This window comes from Thalassophryne amazonica, chromosome 14, assembly GCF_902500255.1.
Source record: "Thalassophryne amazonica chromosome 14, fThaAma1.1, whole genome shotgun sequence".
Classification (NCBI taxonomy): domain Eukaryota; kingdom Metazoa; phylum Chordata; class Actinopteri; order Batrachoidiformes; family Batrachoididae; genus Thalassophryne; species Thalassophryne amazonica.
The window spans coordinates 14,515,385-14,540,629 of NC_047116.1; the positions used below are offsets into that span (position 1 = coordinate 14,515,385).

General features: G+C 41.7%; 1 protein-coding gene across 2 annotated transcripts in view; it reads right to left on the reverse strand.

Annotated features, from left to right (window-relative positions):
• Positions 1–25,245, reverse strand: part of mycbp2 (MYC binding protein 2) — a 172,343-nt gene that overhangs the window by 137,940 nt on the left and 9,158 nt on the right. For both annotated transcript variants that reach the window (XM_034187206.1, XM_034187207.1), the window contains exons 3-5: positions 6,159–6,374; positions 768–921; positions 333–529 (exon numbers count right to left, since the gene is read on the reverse strand). In XM_034187206.1, coding sequence (XP_034043097.1) covers positions 333–529; positions 768–921; positions 6,159–6,374 — 567 coding nt within the window. The remainder of the gene's footprint in view (positions 1–332; positions 530–767; positions 922–6,158; positions 6,375–25,245) is intronic.

Genomic DNA, 25,245 nt, shown 5'->3' on the forward strand with positions numbered 1-25,245 from the left:
TTCGAATAATCACTGAAATCACTGACAAATCCATACGTGGCTTTATTATTCGGTCTGACCAGGGCCTTACACGTTTTAGTTTGTTTATAAAATTTTGAACACATAAAGTGATTCAGACATCTCTACATTAAAATTTCTTCAATTACCATCCTTAAACTTAAACTGAGAGAAAATCTTTACAACTTGATTAAAAATAATATCAAAGCCAAGATGATGGGATGCATAAGTAATGGCCCATTCATGGAACTATAGTTCATGATACATCCAAGTCACAAAAACATGATAGTCACAGAGTACGAAAACATGTTTGAATAAATTCAGTTTGATGTTACCTGTATTGTCTGGCAGGCGTGGCTGCCGTTGTTAGTGAGGATGGCAGAGACGGCCTGCAGGATTTTGCCGGTGTCTCCCCAGGCCACCACCAGACTGAACAGGCAGGCACAGGACAGGGCGGTGATGGCCTGGCCTGTGGGGTCGTTGGGGCCCGTGCTCCGCACTGTGGTCTCCAACAACAACTGGAATAGAGACTCTAAGAGACACAAAAAGGTGGAGTTTGAGAGTGAAATATGACAAAGTATAAACAATTTCAATGCAATAACGCAACATAGCGTGCTGGACACTCAACACCTCTCAGACAAAGCATCAAAAGTGAAAAAGCTTCTAAAGGTTTGGATTTATTGCAGGCTTGTCTTGTCTGGATATATTCTGGACTGTGCATTATTGTATGTAATTAATAAACTGCTAGATAAGTAGGTTTTCTGCCTTACCGAGCACATCCGGAGGCTCCGTCTGGAAGCCCTCAGGCTGTTGACCCTGCAACATGTCCAACAAAGCCTGCAGGCTACGGAGGCAGAGTGAAGGATGAGAAAACCGTGTCTCCTTGATCAGCTCAAACACGCCACACAAACCGATGCCAATGATCTACAGAGAAACAAGCAGAGTTCCATAAACTGCTGACGTGTTGGAAGAAAGCTAAACATTCTACAAATGTATACAGAAAATTCAAAATTCTCTAACAACTGAGGAAAATTACCACCATTACTCTGTCAGATTTTTAGCTTTAAGCTCTACTGTGAATGTCTGTGTTATGTATGAGAAATCTTGGGAGTTTCTCTTTGTTAAAGCTGCAGTGGATATGATTTACTGCCATCTAGTGGTGAGGTTGCAAACTGCATTGTGCCATCACTGCTCACAGTTTTGTTTCCCTTCATGTTTTTGCTTCTTTGGCGGCGGAGATTAATGTTTCTTTGCCTTTCCTTCTTTTTTTTTTTAACATTTTTTTCCCCCCCATCAAAAGACAAAGCACCTGCACATCACTTAGAAAGTGCAACCAGAACCTTCACAAATACCCAATACCTATATACCAACCATAGGCCCTCAAAGATAATAACAATTAAAATAAATAAATGACAATCATTTCAATCAGGTCCAATATTATACAAGGTCTGTTAGAAAAGTAAGGAACGTTTTTATTTTTTTCAAAAACCTGATGGATTTGAATCACGTGTGCTTGCATGAGCCAACCTTGAACCTTCGTGCGCATGCGTGAACTTTTTCACGCCTGTCAATTGCATCATTTTCTGGTAAAAAGCCTTTGTGTGAGGACGTGTGCAGTGCGCTCGGCGGATTTTCATTTCAAGGAAAAAGACAGAACGACTGGAGCAGCGCCGCATCAAATTTTGCCAGAAACTGGGCGACAGCCAGGTGAAAACCATTCGGATGATTCAGACGGCTTTCGGTGACTTTTCAGTCCTGTGACTATCCGAGAAATTGTGGAAGAGGTGGGCATGTTACAGCATGTCCTGTGAGACTTACCAACACGAAGGCGCTTTTGTTCCGCCGTTAGCAGCAGCATGAATTTCACCACCACTCTTTTCATGGCCAAATATTCTGTCACAGTGGAATGTACCGAAAAAGTGCTGATGTCCACCTCTTCCACAATTTCTCGGATAGTCACATGACGGTCCCGCATCACTACAGCGTTCACTTTGGAAATGATCTGGTCATTTCAGCATGTTGATGACCGACCGGAGCGTGGCTCGCTCTCCACCGTTATGCGGACGTCTTTAAACCGGTTGTACTGCTCCTTAATCTGTGTGATGCCCATAACATCGTCACCGAAATTGAAATGAATTGATTGAATTGATTGAAAATCCACTGAGCGCACTACACACGTCTCACACAAAGGCTGCTTACCAGAAAATGATGCAATCGACAGGCGTGAAAAAGTTCACGCATGTGCACGAAGGTTCAAGGTTTGCTCATGCAAGCACACATGATTCAAATCCATCAGGTTTTTGCAAAAAATAAAAAGGTCCGATACTTTTCTAACAGACCTCGTTAAACTCCACTCTGAGTTTGAGTGTGTGAGAGTGTGGCAACCATTTAATTAAACTTGACTTTTTTTTTTTCAAGTTTTAAGATCATGAGATCTTTCAACCATAAAGAAATATATGGGGGATGTGGAGCTTTCCAGGATAATAATATTCTGTGATGTGATAGCAATGAGGAAAAGGTAATTACATCCACCTGCAAGTTAGCAAATGGTAAATGGACTGCATTTATATAGCGCTTTTCCATCTGCATCAGACGCTCAAAGCACTTTACAATCATGCGTCACATTCACCCCGATGTCAGGGTGCTGCCATACAAGGCACTCACTACACACAGGGAGCAATAGGGGATTGAAGACCTTGCCCAAGGGCCCTTAGTGATTTTTGAGTCAGGCGGGGATTTGAACCAAGGATCTTCTGGTCTCAAGCCCAACACCTTAACCACTAGACCATCACACCCCCAGTAAGAGACACAGCGGGGACTCCAGGAACTCCAAAAACCAGCAGACAAGACTGACGCCAAGTACGTGAGAGATAATGTCAAAATATGAAATCCAATATGGCTGAAGTTTGGAGCAAAGAAAAAACATGACTTAAATTACAGGGAGAGGAGTTACACCTATCACACAGATCAGAAACACTGGGATAAATCTGGGAAACTTTGGACTTTGATAAGTGCAGCCTGTGTCCTACTTTAAAGTGAATTACGGAAAGTCTTGCACAAGATGATGACACATACATTCTATCAGCAGTCTTATCTCAGAAACCATCCCCAAACACCATACCCAACTTGAGTTCCCAATTAGAGATAGTTTTTTTGACTGGATGATTGTCCACTGAAAGAACAAATTATATCTGAGATATGAGCGATTTCTTATGGGGCAGAAGGTCAAAGAGGTCCTCCCAAGGATGTTTAGGAGGCTGAGTGGGGAACTCCAGAAAAGTAGTAGATGCACAATGTCTAAGTAAGTCCCTTCGGCTGCTCCCTTGTTTGCACTCTGGGTCACCACAGCAAATCCAAGGTGTATCTGCATGTTGAATTGGCACGTTTTACACCGAATGTCCTTCCTGACGCAACTCCCCATTACATGGAGAAATGTGGCAGGGGTGGGATTTGATCCGGGAACCTTTCACACTGAAACCAAGTGCATTAACCACTTGGCCACCACCCCTGCAGAGGCACAATGTCTAATTTGAAAAAATAAAAAAATGATATGAGGGCAAACCATATAAGGAAGACATATCAGTAAAATTCTTTAAGATATTATCCCCAAAAAGATCACAGAAACATTTAATGCCCTTCTTACTGCATAGATGAAATGCAGTGTCTAAGAAGGAGGGAGGAAAGCGGTGATTATTCCATAATGGGCCAAGAGCAGAAGCAGAAACACATTTAAAGCGAAGTCAAAATTGATACAATATTTTAAGAGAGGCAAGTACAACAGGATTACCTGTGTGCTGGGACAGGGACACAGGGAGGGACGAAAATAATATGACAGGGACATTACGAACAGCAACATACGAAGCTTGTTAGCTGCTAGTATTAACGAAGCATTAAAGTTGATTCCCACTGTGGCATCACATCTTCAGTAGTCCATTTAATCTGTACAAAAAGGATAAAATGAACATAACAAATCCTCATTCTCAGTGGAATGAAGACCAATTTAAACCCATCCATCTGTGACTATTCATAATGTAGCCTATAAAGTGATGCACAGCAAACACATCCAACTCAGATAAAATTAGACAAATTGTAATGATGCACTGCAGAAATAGTTTTTGCATCAAAATAAACCTTTTGTATTTCAAGACTGATTCCTCTCCTGCAAAACCAAAAATGCCCATATCACGCTATAAGACCTATGTATCCTACATCACTACAGGCAGCCACTTGCAACATGCAATCTTACAGAAATGCAAGTTGCATTGCAGTTTGTGCGCGGCACCTGCATCACAAGAGGGCATCGTGGTGAGAACAGACCACAAAGCAGCAGTTTGATGAACTTGTCCATCGCCTGCCGTACAGCTCCAGCTCCTCTGTCGCTAAGGGCAGTATCTCACTGGACTGCGAATGATGGCAACAAATTGCAAGCACTGCTCACGGGGGTTCTCAATTTCCTCACGTGACTCACAGGGTCTGGCTGTCCTGCCACTGGAATTCTGAACATGTTTAAAAAATTTGCATGACAAATTTTCCCTAAAAAAAAAAAAAAAAAGGTCAGAATCACCATTTAGTTTCTATGAATCAGAAAAGTGCACGAAATGTGGGACAACTTTGGGAGGGGTTAGCGACCTATACGCACCTTGACACTTGCACAAATTTAATCCCTGCACTGCCACGCAATTCATCATGCCAAATGCAACCCACTTTGCCCCGCTGGATGCCACATTATTTATTCTGTAGCGGATGATGCATTTGCTTTTGAACTTGGCTGATGAAACCATTCTCTCATCACTCCTGGAATCACAGAGGAATCATCTGCAGCTGCTGCTTCTCTCGTGTGCTTCATGCGGTGCAGAACGCATTTGGAATAGTCTCAAAGGTAATTATTTGTAATATATATATTGTAATGGATTGGTAAAACAGTTGCATTTCATCCCTTCTTATGAGTTTGATAATGTATCTGTAAAATTATGTTTATTGTGGATGTAACATCTTGTCATAATCATTCAGATGTGCTGTGGCGATGACACACATTGACTCGCAGTGACAGTGTCTTCGAATAGACTGCGCAATGTTCACGTCTAGTTCACAAAATAAATGTGTGCCAGACATTTTGAACATTTCAAAATTTTATTTGCGCACTTGCACGCAGCCACGTACAGCTCATGCACCGTTTACAATGAGTTTACTCTCTGGTACGCCAGATTGTGTGCCAGTGCAAGGATCAAATTCGTGCAAGTGTCAAGGCAGCTTATGAAACTAAACTGTGACTGATTGGAGAAAAAAATGAGAATCTGACATTCCGGTGGTGAGACAGGCTCGAACTGCCCTGGGACCCCTGGGAGCACGACAAAACTGCGAATACAGTTCAGTATGATTCCAAGTGAAAATTGTCACTAATTCTCATATTTTCTCACAAATTTGTGTCTCCAACTACTCACCAACAGTCGCAGCCCAGTGAGATACCACCCTAAGAGGACAGAGACGCACCGCAGTGTATGTGCTGTGTTGTGCCATTCTTCTTTATTCTTCATTACACCGATAAAATGCAATTGCATCGTATCAACCGTGCTCCACCCACTTTTAAATTATCCAACAAAAACTAGAGGCTGATAAACTGTTTAGAAAACCTTGTTTCTTGGGAGTATGTCACATCATGTAAGTTGGAGAGACTCATTTTAGCTGTATACTATATTACAATGCAAGCAGTGCCAAAAGAGGTGCACTGGTCTCCTGTGTTTTAATTTGTACCATTTGAAGTATCTCGGTGCCCTCTGAGAAACTTTTAAAACAGCGCTTTCTGTTTCAGTCAAATCAAATGGCATGCCACGAGAGCCAGACAGTCTTCAGGCAGTCACTGCAAACAAACACTCCTGCTGCTAATTTCACTGCGTAGCACCATGCTAAGTGGGTGGGAGGAACCGGTCAGTAACCAATGAGTTTTGTGCAAAACATTACACCAACATAGAAGAATATAATATAGATCAGCTCAGGTATTTCCTGCTGTTTGGTCTCAGTTAAATTAAAAACATGTGATTACAACTAAGTATGCTGCAGCCTGACTGAAGCGCGCTATGCAAGACCTGCAGAAAAGAACCAACAGAAAGCGCAGGCCGGTTCCAGTCAACACCCAGGCAGCCAGCACCTCCCACTGCCCATACCTTTGGCAGCTTGACAGGCGGCTCACGGTACTCTTCTTCCTCCTCGCTGTCAGAGTCACCGCTTTGCACCGAGCTCCGGGAGGCGAGTGCCAGGGAGGCCTCTCGCTGCTGCCAGTCCAGCACACAGTGCCGCACGTTGCAGTAGACGTTGAACGCTGACGGGTTGCTATGCAGCTTGATGTCCGGCACACAAACGGCTCCATCCAGACTCTCGGCCTGTGGAAAGAAAAAGGAAGTAAAGGTAATAAGCATGATCACCTAAATCAAATGCATTTCCAAATGTGTGGGCCGCAGTCCCCTGGAAGGTGCCTCAAGTACTGCAGGTAAGCCATGACAGGTCAATAAAAATGAACTAAATAAAAGTCTTTGATTTTTTTGTAATTAAGTTTTTGTTTTTTTATTAATGCATCTTTTTTTTTTTTTTTTTTTTTTTATTATTAGGGCCAGAGTAATATTGTAATTGTTCTGTTTATTATTATTATTATTGCCACTTTTGAAGTCCAAATTCCAGCCTTTTCCCATGCTCAAAAACTCACCAAACTTTGCAAAGTCGTCTGGTCGGATCCAAAATTCTATATTTTGGGGGTCTCGCACATGGTCGCAGCGAAATGGCGAAATAGCACCCCCTAGAAATTTTCAAAACCCCTCCGCATTGGTTTTTTTTTTTGTCGTAGCCTCACGAAAATTCGGTACACATATTTTTCAAAATGTAATCAAGTAAGAAAACGACACCATGTGAAATGTTATCAGTTTGGTCAATCGAGGCTGCCCGAGTTACGTCTAAGATACATATTTAACACAACACAGTTATTTACATAAAAACAAACCAAACAACAAAGGACTACAGTAGAGTTCAAACATAAGCACATGGCTGTCCCTCAGCAATGCTACAATGGTGCAGCGCCATCACGCTATAGTTTCAGTGACATCATGCCGATTGCTCCCTCAATGTATCAATGGCTGTGGTGAATGCTGGGACCACTGTGATGCTAATTAAATGATTGGGTGTCAAAATCCAACCTCTCGCCCATGTTGTGACCAAGCAGCAACCTGAGCACACTAAAAGTGAGATCGACGTGGAAGTGCAGTTCCTTGACTGGCCACTTGAGGCCTGCTTAAAAATAGAGCCCTTTCCCATAGGACTCCATGTTAAAATGTCCAACTTTAGAGCAGACATGTTTACAGGCTGGTGCAAAAAACAGTTTTGGTCTTTTTCAAACGTTTCTCCCTCCATGACAACTGTACGTGGGTGAATTTTTTTTCTAACACTTTAGTTTAAGATGTTCTAAGCCTTAAAGTGCTGTATAATTGGGAGCGTGGTCACTTTGTATGACAGTTGACAAGCGGAGCGTCTTTTAGCTCAGACTCTGCTCAATGCAGCTGGTCTTGGAGGCTCTGTCTGCTTATTTGGAATATTTTAATACAAACACCTGGAACAATCTGGCTTGTTGTGCAGTGAAACGTCCAAACGGACCAGACATCTCTGTTGCAGTCGACACAATGAGTGAAACTCTCGTCAGAGTTAATGTTGTATGCTAATGATGTTAGCACTGTTAGCAGCTGTCCGTAGCTTCATCTGTTAGATCCACTTAATGTATGATTGCTGAGAAAATACAGAGCTCATAAATTTTAATGTCCACAACACAGTAAACTGCTAGAAGAACCACCGTGGTGACAAATTTGGCCAAAGTCACGGACCAAAGTTAAAAATTGGGCTCAGTGCTTAGATACAGGAGATTATTTACAACGGCTATTCTGAGGAACTGTATGCAGTCAAACATAACTTTCTATTGATTACGTGACCTTTGAACCTGACAGCTCAAGCTCTACGTCTAACAGTTTAACAAGTCAAGGTTCATGTCTCTGGTGTTAGTATTCTGATCTATGGGTTTCTATTTTCTAGTATTCCCTACATGTTCTATTACTGAGTGTTTACAATGTAGTTCGGAGTGAAACTGACACCACGTTGTTATTCCCCTCGCACTCTTATTGTGACAGATTGCTCTTTGTGTACTTCACTGGCTTTGATCCTTGTTTCATGGGCACTTGTTTCTGGTTTCACGTGCACGCTCATTGTCTGGGTGATATATAACCGTCACTGCATTTCACTCTACCGTCTTGCTCTCATGCCTGCTTTCTCACTTTCATTTCTCGTGTTTGATTCCTAGTTCACACAAATTTCCATTTTCTCTATCTCCCTACTGCATATTTATATTCATTCAGTCCAACAAGCATTATTAACACTCAGTTATGTTGAGGGTCATTATGAGTTGGAGCCAAGGGGTATATGTCGATTGTCTCAGATGTGGCCCACCCAGAAGAAGAAAAACATTGCAGATCCTTGACTGACCACTTGAGGCTGTCTTAAAACAAGAGCAGGTTCCCACTTAAGTCCATGTTAAAATGCTGACTTTACCAACTTTAGAGCAGAAACAAACATGTTTACAGCCTGGTATAAAAAACAGTTTTGGTTTCACTGAAGAACATCACTTTCAGCAGATGAAATTAGTTAGTGAAATCACCCGGTGAAGTGGGTGGTTGCAAAGAAAGCCTGCACCCTCTTGGTCCTTTCTGGAATCAGTTTGAGACCTCTGTGCTAGCTGTTGTGGAGGACGTTGCATGTCATTTTGAGCAGTTTATGAGAAAAACCTGGAATAATATGGCTTGTTGTGTGATGAAACATCCTAACAGATCACTTAACTACGTCCCTGCTGCAATATTCATGCTGAGTGCAATTCTCATCTTGTATATGTTGTATGCTAATGGTGTTAGCATTTCCAATAGCTATCAGCAGCTTGATCCGTTAGGTCCCCTTAATGTGTGATTACTGAGAAAATTAGTGGCTCATAATTTTTAATGCCCACACCAAAACAAACCAATGTGAGAACCACCGCACAGTCCCTAAAAATATAACTGAGTTTAGCCTGTTAGCTTAGCTGGTTCCGACTCAAAGATAGGGGCATGGTGAGGCTTCTCTCATCACACACTACCCATCCTAACTCCACTTCTTGATCCATTTATATGCTCGTCTTGATGTAGGCAGAGTAAATGCAGCCAATGTGGTGATGCTCAGATACGGGCTTCACATGGCCTGTTCGGGGTCTCATGATTTCTATGGGTGATGTCACGCAGGGTTTGTCCAATATGCTCTATATAGAGTATATGGCTGAAGTTTATTCCAGCACATGGTGGGTGAGGAGCAGAGACCTTCATCAGTCAGGCAGACCCACAGCTGGACAGGGTTAACACCATTCAATGCCATATTTACAGGGCTCATTTGGTTCCTGCTATTAAAACTAGCCTGCATGGGTTTCAGCTGTTAGAAAGCTGGAGCACTTGATGGAGAAAAAAAAAAATAATAATAATAATAATATGCCACAAAGATTCTGAGGAAGGTTGAAATCCAGGACGTTCTTACAGTGAAACACCAAACCACCAGCACCAACACAACCATGGCATCTTCTTTCCTTAGTAAACTAAACTGTATCTATAATTAAAGTCCCCTTCAGTATAAACTGTAGACTGTGTGGTATAAACGTTACAGTCACTGGGCATTTCAAAGCTATTGAGTGCTGAAGAAATAAAGAAAAAAAAAATAACCTTGTTTTCTTCCTGCATATTTCTCCTGTAGCCAACCTGAAAATGGTTTACTACAGAGACTGAAATAATAGTATCTCCAAGGAGGTTGTTTACAGCTACATCTGTTTTCTTGTTGGGTTGTATTTTAACAGCCTCATTCTGCTCAAACTAATGAACCAGCTCAAAATTTACTGAAAAGGTTGAGCTTGGCCTTGATTACATACGTATTGTTGAAATTTGGAGGTAGAGATCAAGACCAAGGCTTAAAATTCAGCAGTAAATAAAAATATGTTTTGAATCATGCGAAACAGAACATTTTTGACTTAACATACTCTACTGGTTATTCTAGTCTTCATCATTTCCTTTTACTAATTTCTGTTGAAAATGTTAAAAAGTGGCACCTTTTCAATAGACAACAACCCAGTACCTCTAATAAATAACACTGTCACACAGACTGACATTCAGACTGACAGAATGTCATTTATTCATTACACGTAATAATAACTGAAGTCTGTGTGTGAGTGTGTGCGTGTGGTCAAACTGTACTTCGTGTGGGTGCACAAGACTAATTTACAGCACTGCAAACTAAACGGATCGATCATGGGGATGATAGGAAGAGCGTAAGGAGCGGTTCATGTTCGCCAGCATTGTTTTCAATGAGGGAGCATCTTGGCCTTTCTGGGAATTTCTGGGGAAAATGCTACATAAAACACTGAACATTATTATTAGTAGTAGTAGTAGTAGTCATATATGTGCTACTGTATATAGGGCATTTCCATGTGACTTACGGTATAGTTTTTGGTCACTTTTCAATTTATTTTTTGTGTACCTCCCACACATACATTTTTAGACACCATTTCTTGCGTGCATGTGTCATTCCACTCCAGGTGTGGAATGACAAACAAAAAGTAAGATAAATCTTTAATTAGTCCTTTAATTACTTCTAACTGCAGTGTGGCTCACATTACAATAAAACCCCTTTGTTTCCTGGAACAAAAAAATGCAAAGGAACCTGTAAAAAAATGCATTTAAGGTTTTTGCATGAATGGTATTAGCCTGGAAAAAGGTATTGTAGGTAATGCAATATGCAGCATGTTCCACACTCACATACAATCCTTTTCATCAAATATAGAATCAGGTTTTGCAAATTTTGCGAGGTAGGTTCAGTACAAAGAAGCAGCACTGTGAGTCGTTGTGTAACTTGGCAGGTGAAGAGCGGGGAAGCAGAGAGAGCGATCAGATTGAGAGGGGTCAGCCACGACTTTCCCTGCCTCCTTTTGTCCTGGACGAGTATAAATCAGTTTGATGGTGAAGTTGGCAGCCGGTGATTCTGAACATACATCACATGACGCACTGCAGTTACAGTGGGTTATGCAGAGTGAACCAAGATGAAGATTAAAGAGGCTATTAGTGATTTTATGATGTGCAATTTTTGGATGTTTTTTTTTGTACATCCACTAATGGCACACATAACTATCACATAAATGTATCAAATTACTTTTTTTTAAAAGTAAAAGGGCAGATGTGAGAATTCCTCAGAAGCAACAGTTCCAAAAATAATCCATTGGGACTCAACAGTCCATGTTGTTAAATTTGACTCAGGGAAAATTATGTAACATTATTTTGGGAGTTTAATCCCTGTAATGAGCAGTCAGTCCAATCCTTACTCAGACATATCACTGTGCTAAAGCGGGCTGCAGCCTCAACTTTATCTAAATTCTGGGTCTTTTAGTGAAGCTTAGGGCTAGTGGCCGGCGATCACCTTAGTATCTCTTCTGTTGTTCTTGTTGCTTAATGCTGACAAATTATGCTGCATTTGTTGTCTTTATGATGCCTGATTCTGTTGTTTTCTATTTGAGGTGCGGCTCCATCCAGAGATGGGTGTGGTGTCTACTTTTGCAACCCTCCCGTCCTATACACCAGCAAAATTTTCTGTATATTCATTTTGTAAACTGTTTTGTCTATTATGTCGGTAGCATGGCCCAAGCAGAGGGTCACCCCGTTGAGTCTGGTCTGCTTGAGGTTTCTTCCTCAAATCATCAGAGGGAGTTTTTCCTTACCACTGTTGCTCTGGGGGGTGATAAGATTAGACCTTACTTGTGTGAAGTACCTTGAGGCAACTTTGTTGTGATTTGGGGCTATATAAATGAAAATAAATTGAAATTGAACTAATAGATTGTATATAAAAAATAAATAAATAAAAATCAATAAGTAATAAAAAGAGGACTGTTTCATCAATTAAGTCAATCCTTATTAGGTTCTTGCATAAAATTGCCTTTCTTGAACCATATGATCCCTGCTATGGAGATGCAAAGTAAATGAGATTAAAGATACAATCAAACTGAAGAGGAAAAACTCTAAATAACCTCATTACACTCCAGCTTAAGTACAGTGCATCCAGAAAGTATTCACAGTGCTTCAGTTTTTCCACATTTTGTTATGTTTAGAGGTGCACCGATCGATGGGGCACCGATCATTATCAGCCGATCACGCCTTAATCGGTTTGATCGGTGATCGGCAAAATGCGCCGATAAAAAGGGCCGATCACAACAGTGCAGGCAGTAGCGCAGGGAGCGCTAGGTCCTGTCATGACACACTTTCCTCTGTGACGTAAACTCATTTTGACTTCTGATATGAGCTAGACGGACAAGGAGAGCAGTCGCCATCATCTAATGTAGTCCATGTCCGTCCAGCTCATATCGGAAGTCAAAATGAGTAAAATGGCTCTGAGAGATCTAAATAGACTGCTGTGTAATGAATGGAACCACACTGCCATCTAGTGGATATCCAGTGTGCGTGAGTGTGTATTTGTGAATCAGTAGGCATTTGTTTGTGGATCTGTGGATTTCACAAAAAGAATGTCTCAAAATTACGTCACAGAGGAAAGCAATGAATACATGTAATTGGTGATCCACAAATGCTGAAACTCAATTCACAAATACAATTTCCAGTTTTACAAATGTATTTTTTTTTTTTTACAAATTAAGTTTTATATTTCCAAATACAACATTATTTGCAAAGACCAATTTATAAGTTACAAATATGAAATTTGCATTTGTGGATATCTGAACACATTTGCAAATCAATGATTATTTGTAGATCACCCTGTGTGCATTTACAAATATTAATGAGACTATTTTAACCCCATAGAATGAGGGTTGTATTTTACATTCTCAATGTATTCTCTGTAAGCTGTAACCTGAGCAACATGAAACATGGAAAAAAAAAAGCTTGCTGGTAGAACAAAGTCAGTGTAATAAAACAAAAGTTGGCAGTTTATTCTAGTGTCTTTATTTGAATGCATGTTTTTTGTTTTCATCATTAAGTTTTAATGCAAAAATAGTCCTATACATTAGACCTATATCAGGCTGGATGGGGAGCGTCGGTGCACAGCTATTTTCAGATCTCACCAGACATGTTCAATTGGATTCAGGTCTGAGCTCTGGCTGGACCACTCAAGGACATTCACAGAGTTGTCCTGAAGCCACTCCTTTGATATCTTGGCTGTGTTCTTAGGGTCACTGTCTTACTGAAAGATGAACCGCTGCCCCAGTCTGAGGTCAAGAGCACTCTAGAGCAGGTTTTCATCCAGGATGTCTCTGTACATTGCTGCATTCATCTTTCCCTCAATCCTGACTAGTCTCCCTGTTCCTGCCGCTGAAAAACATTCCCACAGCATGATACTGCCACCACCATGCTTCACTGTAGGGATGGTGCCTGGTTTCCTTCAAACATGATGCCTGGCATTCACACCAGAGAGTTGAATCTTTGTCTCATCAGACCAGAGAGTTTTGTTTCTCACAGTCTGAGAGTCCTTCAGGTGCCTTTTAGTAAACTCGAGTTGGGCTGCCATGTGCCTTTTATTAAGGAGTGGCTTCCATCTAGCCACTCTACCATAAAGGCGTGATTGGTGGATTGCTGCAGAGATGGTTGTCCCTCTGGAAGGTTCTCCTCTGTCCACAGAGGAATGCTGGAGCTCTGACAGAGTGACAGAGTTCTTGGTCACCTCCCTGACTAAGGCCCTTCTCCCCCCAATCACTCAGGTTAGACGCACGGCCAGCTCTAAGAAGAGTCCTGGTGGATCAGGAACTTCTTCCATTTAAGGATGATGGAGGCCACAGTGCTCATTGGGACCTTCAAAGCAGCAGGAATGTTTCTGTACCCTTTGACAGATTTGCGCCATGAAACAATCCAGTCAAGTAGATCTACAAGGTCTGTTAGAAAAGTATCCGACCTTTTATTTTTTGCAAAAACCTGATGGATTTGAACCACGTGCGCTTGCATGAGCCAACCTTGAACCTTCGTGCGCATGCGTGAACTTTTTCCCACCTGTCGATTACGTCATTTGCTGGCAAGCAGCCTTTGTGTGAGGACGTGTGTAGTTCTCTCGGCGGATTTTTAATGCAAGGAAAATGACGGAACGACTGGAGCAGAGCTACTGCATCAAATTTTGCCAAAAACTGGCCGACAGCCAGGTGGAAACCATTCGGAAGATTCAGACGGCTTTCGGTGATGATGCTATGAGCGTCACACAAATTAAGGAGTGGTACAACCGGTTTAAAGATGGCCGCACAATGGTGGAGAGCGAGCCACACTCCAGTCGGCCATCAACATGCCGAAATGACCAGGTCATTGCCCAAGTGAACGCTGTGGTGATGCGGGACCGTCGTGTGACTATTAGAGGAATTGCGGAAGAGGTGGACATCAGCACTTTTTCGGCACATTCCATTGTGACCGAAGGTTTGGGCATGAAGAGAGTGGCTGCAAAATTCGTGCCGAAGCTGCTGACGGCGGAGCAAAAGCAACTTTGTGTTGAAGTCTCACAGGACATGATGGACTCCACAAAAAGTGACGCCGACTTCATGAACACCATAATCACTGGTGATGAGTTCTGGGTGTACGGGTATGACCCGGAAACCAAATTCCAGTCATCACAGTGGAAGCATTCCATGTCACCAAGACCAAAGAAGGCTCACCATGTGCGCAGCAACGTTAAGGTGATGCTGACTGTTTTCTTTGACTCCTGCGGTGTGGTACACCACAAGTACGCACCACAGGGTCAAACAATCACGAAGGAGTACTACAGGGATGTCCTCCGTTGCCTACGTGATGCTGTGCGGCACAAGAGACCGGAGTTGTGGGCCACAGGAAATTGGCGCCTCCATCACGACAATGCTCCAGCACATTCCTCGAACTTAATTCAGACTTTTTTGATGAAAAACCAGACTCCTGTGGTTCAACAGGCTCCTTACTCTCCTGATATTGCCCCTTGCGACTTCTGGCTGTTCCCCAAACTCAAGAGGCCATTGAAAGGAACGCGATTTGAGACGAGAGAGGACATTATGGCTGCAACGACAGCGGAGCTGAACTCCATTTCAAAAGAGGCTTTCTTGGAATGCTTCCAACAGTGGCGACACTGCTGGGAGAGGTGTGTGGAGTCCCAAGGAGACTACTTTGAGGGTGATTAGGTTTCCAATGCTCCAGGTATGCCAGTTTTTTTCCCCGGCCAAAGGTCGGATACTTTTCTAACAGACCTCGTACAGACAATTTCTTTGACATCATGCTTGGTTTGTGCTCTGACATGCACTGTCAACTGTGAGACCTTATATGCAGACACGTGTGTGCCTTTCCAAATCATGTCCATTCAACTGACTTTACCCCAGGTGGACTGAAATTAAGCTGTGGAAACATCTCAAGTTTCATCAGTGGAAACAGGATGTACCTGAGCTTAATTTTGAGCTTCAGGGCAAAGGCTGCGAATTCTTATGTACATGTAATCTCTCAGTTTTTTTTGTTTTTTGTTTTTTTTTTTTATATATAAATTTGCAAAAATCGCAAAAAAAACAAAACAAAACATTGTCATTATGGGGTATTGGTCTGTAGAATTTTGAGGGGAAAAAATAAATTTCATCGATTTTTGAATAAGGCTGTAACTAAGAAAATGTGGAAAAGGTGCGGTGCTGTGAATACTTTCTGGATGCACCATATATTCATTGAAATATCTTTACGCTGAGAGAAGCCACCCAATAAGCATTTGCCTTCTCACCAGCAAAGCATTTTCAACCACGCTCCTGTGGCCAACTCCAGAGAATCTTATTGATTGGCTGTGCTTTTGCAGTGTTGCATTTTTGGCATTGCAATCCCACAGCATGATGTCATCTATTTAAAGAGAGAGGTCATTCATTCTCAGGTCAAACCAATGTGGAGCGAGAGCTTTGTCTGCTGCTCTCCTGTATTCCTCCTCACTGCCGCAGCTACAGTGCAGCCGTCACAAAAGCAGCTCGCTGCCTGGAAATACCACTTAAAGCCATTTACAGAGTGGAAACCCTATAATGGACCAAACCCATGCAGGAAGAGGGAGAAAAAGCATTTCTTATGAGTGGGGGAAAAGAAGAAAAAAAAAACTCAACGGCATAAAAAAAAAAAGAAGCAAAAACCATCCTAAATATGTTGAGACCCATACACAGGTTATGCGTTACACTGAGCCATTCATTTCTAACATTTAAATATATATTTTATGCATGAAAAATAGATTTTTTTCAATGATTTAAAAAAGGTACAACTGATGTTTTCAAGAAAATAATAATAAAATAAATGGTAAATGGACTGCATTTATATAGCATTTTTCCATCTGCATCAGATGCTCAAAGTGCTTTATAATGATGCCTCACATTCTCCCATTCACACAAACACACTTACACACCGATGTCAGGGTGCTGCCATGCAAGGCGCTCACTACACACCAGGAGCAACTAGGGGATTATGGACCTTGCCCAAGGGCCCTTAGTGATTTTTCCGGTCAGGTTGGGATTTGAACCGAGGATCCTCTGGTCTCAAGCCCAACGCTTAACCACTAGACCATCAGCTCCTCATACATGGTGTTATATTACATTGTGACAGCAATAAACCTAAATAATAATAATAATAATAATAATAGCAGTATGATGAAGACAATAAAAAAGATGAAGAAAAAGAAGAAGAAATAAGGAAATTATGTTATTTAGATACCTTCTGATCACATGCAACCAATATACATAATTAAGTCATATTGCCTTTTCTTCCAGCACAGATCATCCAGCAGACAGAAAATAAAATGCGACATTCACACTGCAAGTGAAAACTGAATCTGACAGATTTTACAGGAGGTGACAATGCACAGTTTAATACTGAAAAAAAAAAAAATCATCAGAACCCCATCTCTAAATGTGACACAGCCAAACTATGGCATCACGCTCATGCAGCAACCATGGCTACAAACACACCAAGGAGTGGAAAGTGTTTCATGATGTAATGATGCCAATCCATAACCTAATGCTGCCGGCGAGACAGAAAATACTGATCCAACCCAACCTTCACATCATGTCCTTCAGCCCCGTCTGCACATCGATCATGATGTGATGACCTTTAAAATGCTTTGGAACAGGCTGAACTTGAGCCCCTGATCACACAAGTGTTGTTTTGTATGAGCACATGTCCATACAATCGTGCATGCACAATGTACTGAGTACATTTTGAGAAAGTCGTGTGAAGTAAGTTAACGTTAACAAACAGGACAGTATTCACTGCAGTTATCCACGAGTCCAAATATCAAAGTACAACAGCAAACGGATAACGTTACTGCATAAGTTGACATTCATCAGTAACATTAATCTAACATTTGCTCAGTTAGCATGACATTAGTGATTCGGTTTCATGCAACATGAGCAGACAAAATTACACCTGTGATGCTTATTTAGCATGAAATGGTACAAAATAATGGAAATATGTTTTCCTTTCCCATCCTAGCTGGCTGCAGCATTGTCCACTTGGCCGGCAGTGTCTTAGCAGTCATAAGCTATAACACTGGAGCTCCTCAAGGAATTATACTTAAGTCAAGTCTTTGAGTATGCACTGATTCCGCGTTTCACCACACTATGAGACCACCCTGGGTCCTGGCAGTCAACCACCCAGGCAGACAACCAATCCATCATGACCTTTCGAATGTAATTATCTATGTGTCACAGCTAGGTGAAAGATGGGCATCCACTTGGCTATCTCTAGCTGCTGGGGTCCTCAACACTGACGCACCTGCGTGCTGCATCATGCACAGAGAAAAACACATGTCCAAAATGTCATAGCTGATGCTACTTCACATTGCTACATATACTCCTCACCCGAGCCTCCCTAAGTAGTGCTGGTTTGACACAAAGGCATTCCAGCAGTACCCAAGCAGCCATCAAAACAACCTGGTACCAAAGACATTCAGTTGTAGCCTTCAGTCACACTGGTTAGCATCTAAGTCTGTCAATCATACAGTAAGACAGGAAGAACAAGGACCCTAATGACTTGGACCTTTATTCTCCTGCAAACATATCTGCATCACAAAATATTTCTATCCAGTGACCTCATAACTCCACTAGCTCTTCCCAGGCACCTTGGGATGTTTGAGGCCGAGGAACCAGAGATATCAGCATCACTGCCAAGATAAGAGAGTGTCACTACAAGTTCAGTACCGCCGGAACTGTACTGGCACTTTTCTATTCACACGTTACACCACTGGCATTCAGCTCAACTCAGAAAGCCGTCATCTCCAACACATCTCCAAACACCCCTCGAGCACAAACAAACTCAAATGTCAAAAGATCTCTATAGACATTTGCAGTTGTCTTGAAAAAGAAAGGGTAATGTAGCTTGGGTAAGATGTTAAACAACATCAGAGGCATTGAGCTGATTAATATAGTTCAAACAACACATACCAGCTTAGTAACCTGTGCCCTTGTTATCAAAAATAGCAGGCGAGCCTGGACATTTGTGCTGTGCCAGCATGCGCAAGACCTAACCTGCTATACTGGTTGTAGTGCACATGTGACATTAAAATAGGGCCCTGAGGCTGGTGAGTCAATCATACACAACACACTTGTAACCACAACAGTCTCTCCATGTCTCTCCACTGTTTTCTAATAGTGTTAAGAGATTTTTATATGTTCTGATCATTTTATTTTTCATTGTATTGTTTCACATTCTGTATTGTGTTTACTTAGAATAATTAATGCCCTAAGCACAATGGATAAGAAGTTTTATTTGTATTTATATAGAGGTTTTAAGTTTATTTTCAGACTGTGGCTGATGACCAGAACAATGAAAGCACATTAAAGCAGTGATTCATGATGGATTTATTCTTTCATGTCTTGAAAACCAAGTCATCTTTTAAGATAAGATAATCCTTTAATAGTCCCACGCGAGGGAAATTCACGATGTTACAGCAGCACAGGGACAGTCACAGCACAACAGTGCAAGTATGCAAAATAAAGCAAACAAAATAATGACCAAAATACGAAAGTCAAGTTTTGTGTGGAAGAATGTTTCATAATATTGCACATTAGAAGTCACTAGCATCACATAAAGCAATGCTAACAGCTAATGTTAGCTCCTTTCTCAGCATTTTCTTACAAATATCTGTAATAATATGGCTTGCTGTGCTGTTAATTGGCCTAACAGACTATAAAGAAGCAAGTGAAATTTTCATGGCATTTAAGTTAAGCCGTGGTCACAACCCGCCGTACTTGCACATGCGTGCAGTCTACTTGCAAAAACGTGGGCTAAATTTGGAGATCCGTACGTCGTAAGTACTGCCTCAGTACAAATTTAGGAGCACGCAGACACGCCGTAGAGGTTTTAGTGCATGCAGAACTTTCGCTGCGGTCAGGCTGTGGATTCACCAGCAGTACAGATGACGCACGTTGTGAGTACTGCCTCAGTACGGATTCAAAGCAGCACATTTTCATTCAATTACTATTGAATTAACCAAATCCGTATGTAGGCAGTACGGATTACGGCACTCACCACATACTATGGAGGCCGACAGACCTGCATGCACAACTCAGCTTCTCACTTGAACTTGGACTTTATTTCCAAACGTCAGCAACACAGACACTCCACAGCTTCAGTCTCAAAACTAGTTGTAACTTTTCGAGGCAAGTAAACACTCGTACTGGACATGCTCATGCATCGCCGACATCGAAAAACACCTGCCGCTCTGGTCCCACTCATAAAAAAGAAAAGCGACCCCACACACACACACACACACACTGCTTTATTGTCAACTCTCTTTATCGTTACACTCCTAGAGATGTGCGTTGAACGTACTCCCTCCCTCCTCTTGCTACTGCCTCCGTACATTTTCACAAAAACATAGTGGCCGTGGCATCTGCAGAAACCGTACGGCGAAAAAAATACGCACGGTGGGTTGTGACCGGGGCTTTAGTGAGCTTAACATGCTAGCAGGTATCGTAGCTTAGCTGACATTAACTCCACTCTATACTAACCCTAACAATCCACTGTTACTGAGGCAATAATCCGGTTACAATTTTTTAAATCCCAGCAAATACCCATCAAGAAAACCACTGTGCAGGTCACAAAAATCTGTGTTCATAAAACATTAACCCCGGAAACAACGTTAGCTTTGTTCAGTAACTCTAAGATGGCGCCATGTTTGTCCCAGCCAGGTCACGTGGGTCACCACATTATGGGTTTGGAAACTGAGCTACTGAACACAGATCAAACAGTATAGATGGACAAGTGTAAATATTCTGTTAAATGTATAATGAAATCCATTTTAAATATGCCCATAGAGAGGCCTGGGACCCACGTGTTCAGGCATCGAAACTGTCCATTAGCATCTCTCTCACTTTCTTCATATATATATATATATATATATATATATATATATATATATATATATATATATATATATATATATATATATATATATATATATATATATATATATATATATATATATATATATATATATAAACGGATTGCATTTGTGATATTAATTTTGAAATTTCCACAATGAGATCAATCTCAATCTTATTTTTTTTTTCCCTTACTTTGAGATTGCTGCCTTTGATCTGTTTACACAGAAATCATTACATCACACTTGTCATTAGGATGACAAGTGTTCAGGCTCCTCCTCTTCCCCTGAGGCCAATTTCATGTGCTTGTAAGCAGACGACGAGGAGGCGCTTTGCCATCAGTCTGAATATACAGCATAAGAGTCATGACAGAGCAAGAGAGTGCACAGCCCACACAAACGCAGCCCGAGTGCCTGAGCGACTGCACATGTTCTAACTGAGCCAGTGAGCCTTGCTGATGAACAATCCCCTCCACTGTCCTGTAGAATAGCTTCTGCTGGTTCAGGACATCAATTCAGCCAACAATTCGCTCTGATGAGAAAGTAACACACAATCTCACTCTACAAAGCAGCCTGTCCAGAGCTGTATTAAGGTAAATGATGACTAAGTCATAGTAATTCTGTCCGAGAATGCTGTGACATTGACCTGGTACACACAGAAACCCCCTCGTCCCTCTTGTGCCCAGGACAAACATATCTACTTACGTAACTACTGGTCTAACAGTCTCAGCATCCCTCAACTCTTCCCACACCTACTGTGCTGCCCATTACTTTCCTGCACTGAAGAGCTCTTACGCTAATTATTATAACTGATTATTACTGTACATTCAATATCTGCTACACAGTCATGCTACCAGAGTCATGGACTGTCACTGCTGTGCACCACATTCTCTCTGCCATGTGGCTATTATGTTTGACATGTTTGTCTCACACATATTGTTGTGTGTCTTAAGCTGCCCGGTTTTAGGAACTGAATTATTTTTCCTGATCCATTACAAAACCAAGGTCTTGGAGCATGTGCTTTGTTTTTGGTAGTACGGCCAAAGCATGTGGTCACCCCACTGAGTCTGGTCTGCTTGAGGTTTCTTCCTAAGTTTTTCATTATCACTGTTGCAAGTGTGCTTGCTCATGGGGTGGGTAAGGTTTGAACCTTATGCCTGGTTCGCACGGCAAGATAATTAGGCGATCTTCCCTTTCCGACAATCTTAAGGACACCCCGATTATTGGTGCTAAAGATAATCTTATCAAATGTTCCTGCCATGCGTTGTGTGTTAAGAGCCCTCTAGTCTGCTCGGAAAGGACGTCGGGACTGCTCAGACCGCAAATCGGTGATATTCAACATGATCGACTGGTTTGGCCCGATATCGCAGCATGTTTGGTGTCTCCCGACCACAAACGAGCACATGGCCTGCTGATTGTGGTGTGGAGCCAATCAGAAAGCGAGGTGACGGATGCATGGAGCAGAATTCAAAATCAAAAAGACTGTTATGGCGCTCCAGAAAGTCCAGTGGATGCACTGTCTCCACTTCTTTAAACAAGCCTTTTATTTTTCTTTTTGTATCATTTTTTTTTCTCTGTTAGAAATAGTCCACAAATTTATCTCTGTTGCATCTTCCTCATTCTCATCCACCATGTTTGTTTACTCTGAAGTCACGTTTAATCTTGAGAGATTTTGCGAGATATCCCATCTGACCTGGGAATGTTCGTGTGTGAAATCTGTTCGTGTGTGGTGTGTTGTCTTTACTGTGTGGCTGCACACCACACACTGTACGACCAAAACTGTTAGAGCTATCTTTTTTTATCTCCATGTGTGTGGTCTCTCAGATATTGGAAACCTACAGACAATTTGAAAATCTTGTGATGTGAACCAGACATTACTCGTGTATTGCGCCTTGTTGCAACTTATGTTGTGACTCTGTGCTGTATAAATAAATTGATCAGTTTCTCACTAGATGGTGAGTAAAAAGCAACAACCTAATTGCAAAATATTACAGTATCAGATATGGTTCATTAACTGTGGCCTAGTGTGCAACAACCAGGTGCAGCTTTAACTAATCAGCTTATGACCGACACTGAACTCTGCGACACCAGAAGAAGATATAACAAGAGGTAAAGTGCAACGTGACTCAGAGCAGAGCTTCCTGTATTGGTCAACATGGCACTGATAATGTCAAATGACCAAAACTGTCCAATGTATGTAAAGCTGTATCTGTTTTGCAATAGAACTGTAGAAAAAACTGAAACAGAACAAAAATTTTAATTAAACTGTAGTTTTTCTTTTCTTTTTTTTGTAAATGAATGACAGCTGTTTGAGGAAGGTTTAGATGGTAAATATTTATTTTCAATAGCCCTGGTAAAAACAGGGAGGCTCTAATCAGTGATGTAAGAGCTAAATGTTTATGGTACCGGGTCTCTGAATAGTTAGGGATACGCTGATGAATTACTGGAAAAACTGAAAAAAGTCAAAGGAATGCCAACCACGTTCAACCGGCAGTGCCAGATACATGACCTCTTTTAGGAGCTGAAGGATAGACTGGTGACATCTTTTCAGGAGAAGGAAGTTCCAAAATCTTTAGGGTCTTGGTGCGGTCTTGTTCTTATTGTATGGTTGTGAGATCTGAATGTTAACCAGTGACCTAAGGTGACGACTGGATGTTGTTGGTACTAGGACTCCTCGGAGGATCCTTGGGTACCACCAGAATGACTTTGTGTCAAAAAAGCAGTTACTAAGAAAGACTAAGGTGAGGAGTATCACTAGGGATGGGTATTGATAAGATTTGATCTATATCAATACCATTACCGATTCCGCTTATCAAGCCGATTCCCTTATCAATACCTCTTGCAAATTTTCTGTGTACTAAAAGTAGGCTTTACAGGTTTTCTATGTCAACAACATTTCATTGAGTCTTAAAGTAAATAAATGTGAAATTGGTCACTGGATCCTTAAACTCTGGTTATAAATAGAAATAAACAAAATCTGTAGTTTTTTGTCAAAAGCATTTCCTTTCAGACATTATTGGCATGAATGTCTTTCCATACATCTGAGCTGAGCTCTTGCAAGCCGGCTGTGCTGCACATCAGAATGTAATTAATGAAGAACGCAGGACTTCTAATTTTTGTAGGAAAAAAATGTTTTAGTCGACTGTAGTTTATTGTCTGTATTACAGCATTTGGAAAGAGGTGTCATTTTATTTAAAGCGGCAATTTGTTTTGAAGTTATTAATTCCAACTGGACTCGGTTGGTGCAGCGTTTGGAGCTGTGCTAACTGAACGGAGGACGATTCTTGTTTCTTGACTGCAACAAGACAAGAGTCCCAGTTAGTGACTTTAATCCACACAAAAGTGACTCACGATGAACATATTTTAATGGCTTTGAGAGGAGTTAAGAAGAGGACTTTCCGCTTCTGAAGAGTAGTGAATCAAAGAACCAACGAGCCAGCGGATCGAAGCATTGCTTCACGCTTCAAACTGGAGTCGCGCTGCAGAAACTGTAGATTACAGACCCGCTGCAGGGTCTGTAATCAACGCAGAGGAATGATCATTTTCCCGAAAAACACCCTCAAAAACAACGGCTGCTCTGAAGGACCGATAAGGGAATCGTTAAGCAAAAAAGACTATTGATATCGGTAGATCAAATCATTTCTTAACGATACTCTGTTCTCGATACCCAACCCTAAGTATCAGTTGCATTTTGAGGGAGCGTCAACTTCAACATTTTTTCAGTGTGTGATCCAGCACGTAGGTGCCTGAGTGCTGAGGACCCAGTGGCCGGAGAAGGCCAAGTGGACACTACTTATGTTGCACCTGGCTGTGGCAGACAAACTGTTATTTTATAGCTGCAGGGATGGACGGGTTGCCTGAGTAGTGGCCATCCAGGACACAATCTGTGGGGTTGTGGATGCAGCAAATCGCAACTCCAGCGCACGTTCGCAAGACCTGACTTGGGGAAGCGGCATCACGATGGTGGCTCCGCATCATAATGTCGGTCAACAATCAGAGATAAACAATGAAACTGTCCAACTGCCCAACCAGAATTCCAATTATCTCCAAACAACAACATTGGACCATCATCGTTTTCCTTCATGCACATCTTCACATTTTCGGCTGCCATTGTGTAAAGTTTCATTGAAATTCATAAACTGGTTTATGAGGAGTTGCGCTTACATGAATCACAGACACACAGACAGGATGATTACCATACCCTCAACCACCAAAACAACAAAAAAAACCACCCTGTTTATTGACATATATGCATACTGAGGAGCAACTAGCTAACCTGCACTGCCCTTGCATAGCTTATAGCAGACACAAATACGATTACGTCCTCTAATAGCAGCTAAGTTGTCATTCTGGGTGTAGAGGTGACTGCCAACAACTGTTGCCATGGAGATGTGGAAAGCATTAGGTCACCTGGCAACAGGCTATCATGCACAGGCCACAGCCACTCCCTACAAGTGTCTGACATCCTCTCTGTCTCTCTCCAGCGCCTCTCCAGCCTTATGTGCAGACGGGCTGCCTGGCACCTGACCAGCCCCGCCAATTAAAACCACGTACCTGGCAGCCATCTTCAATCTTGCAGAGGGGAGAATCTAATCATCATTAAGCTGATCATCAATCTGTTAGGTTCATTTAGCACAGTCAAACTTGCGTATATAGATACATCGAAGCATACATATCTCTGATGGGGAGAAAACCTCAGCATGCAAAGTGCAGCGGTCAATACCATCTTAATATATAAAAAAAAACAAAAAAAAAAAACATGCAAAGCACAGCGTGCAGATATTAACACATTTTACAGGAATAATTAGAGTCGGTGACACTGTCAGGCTTAAC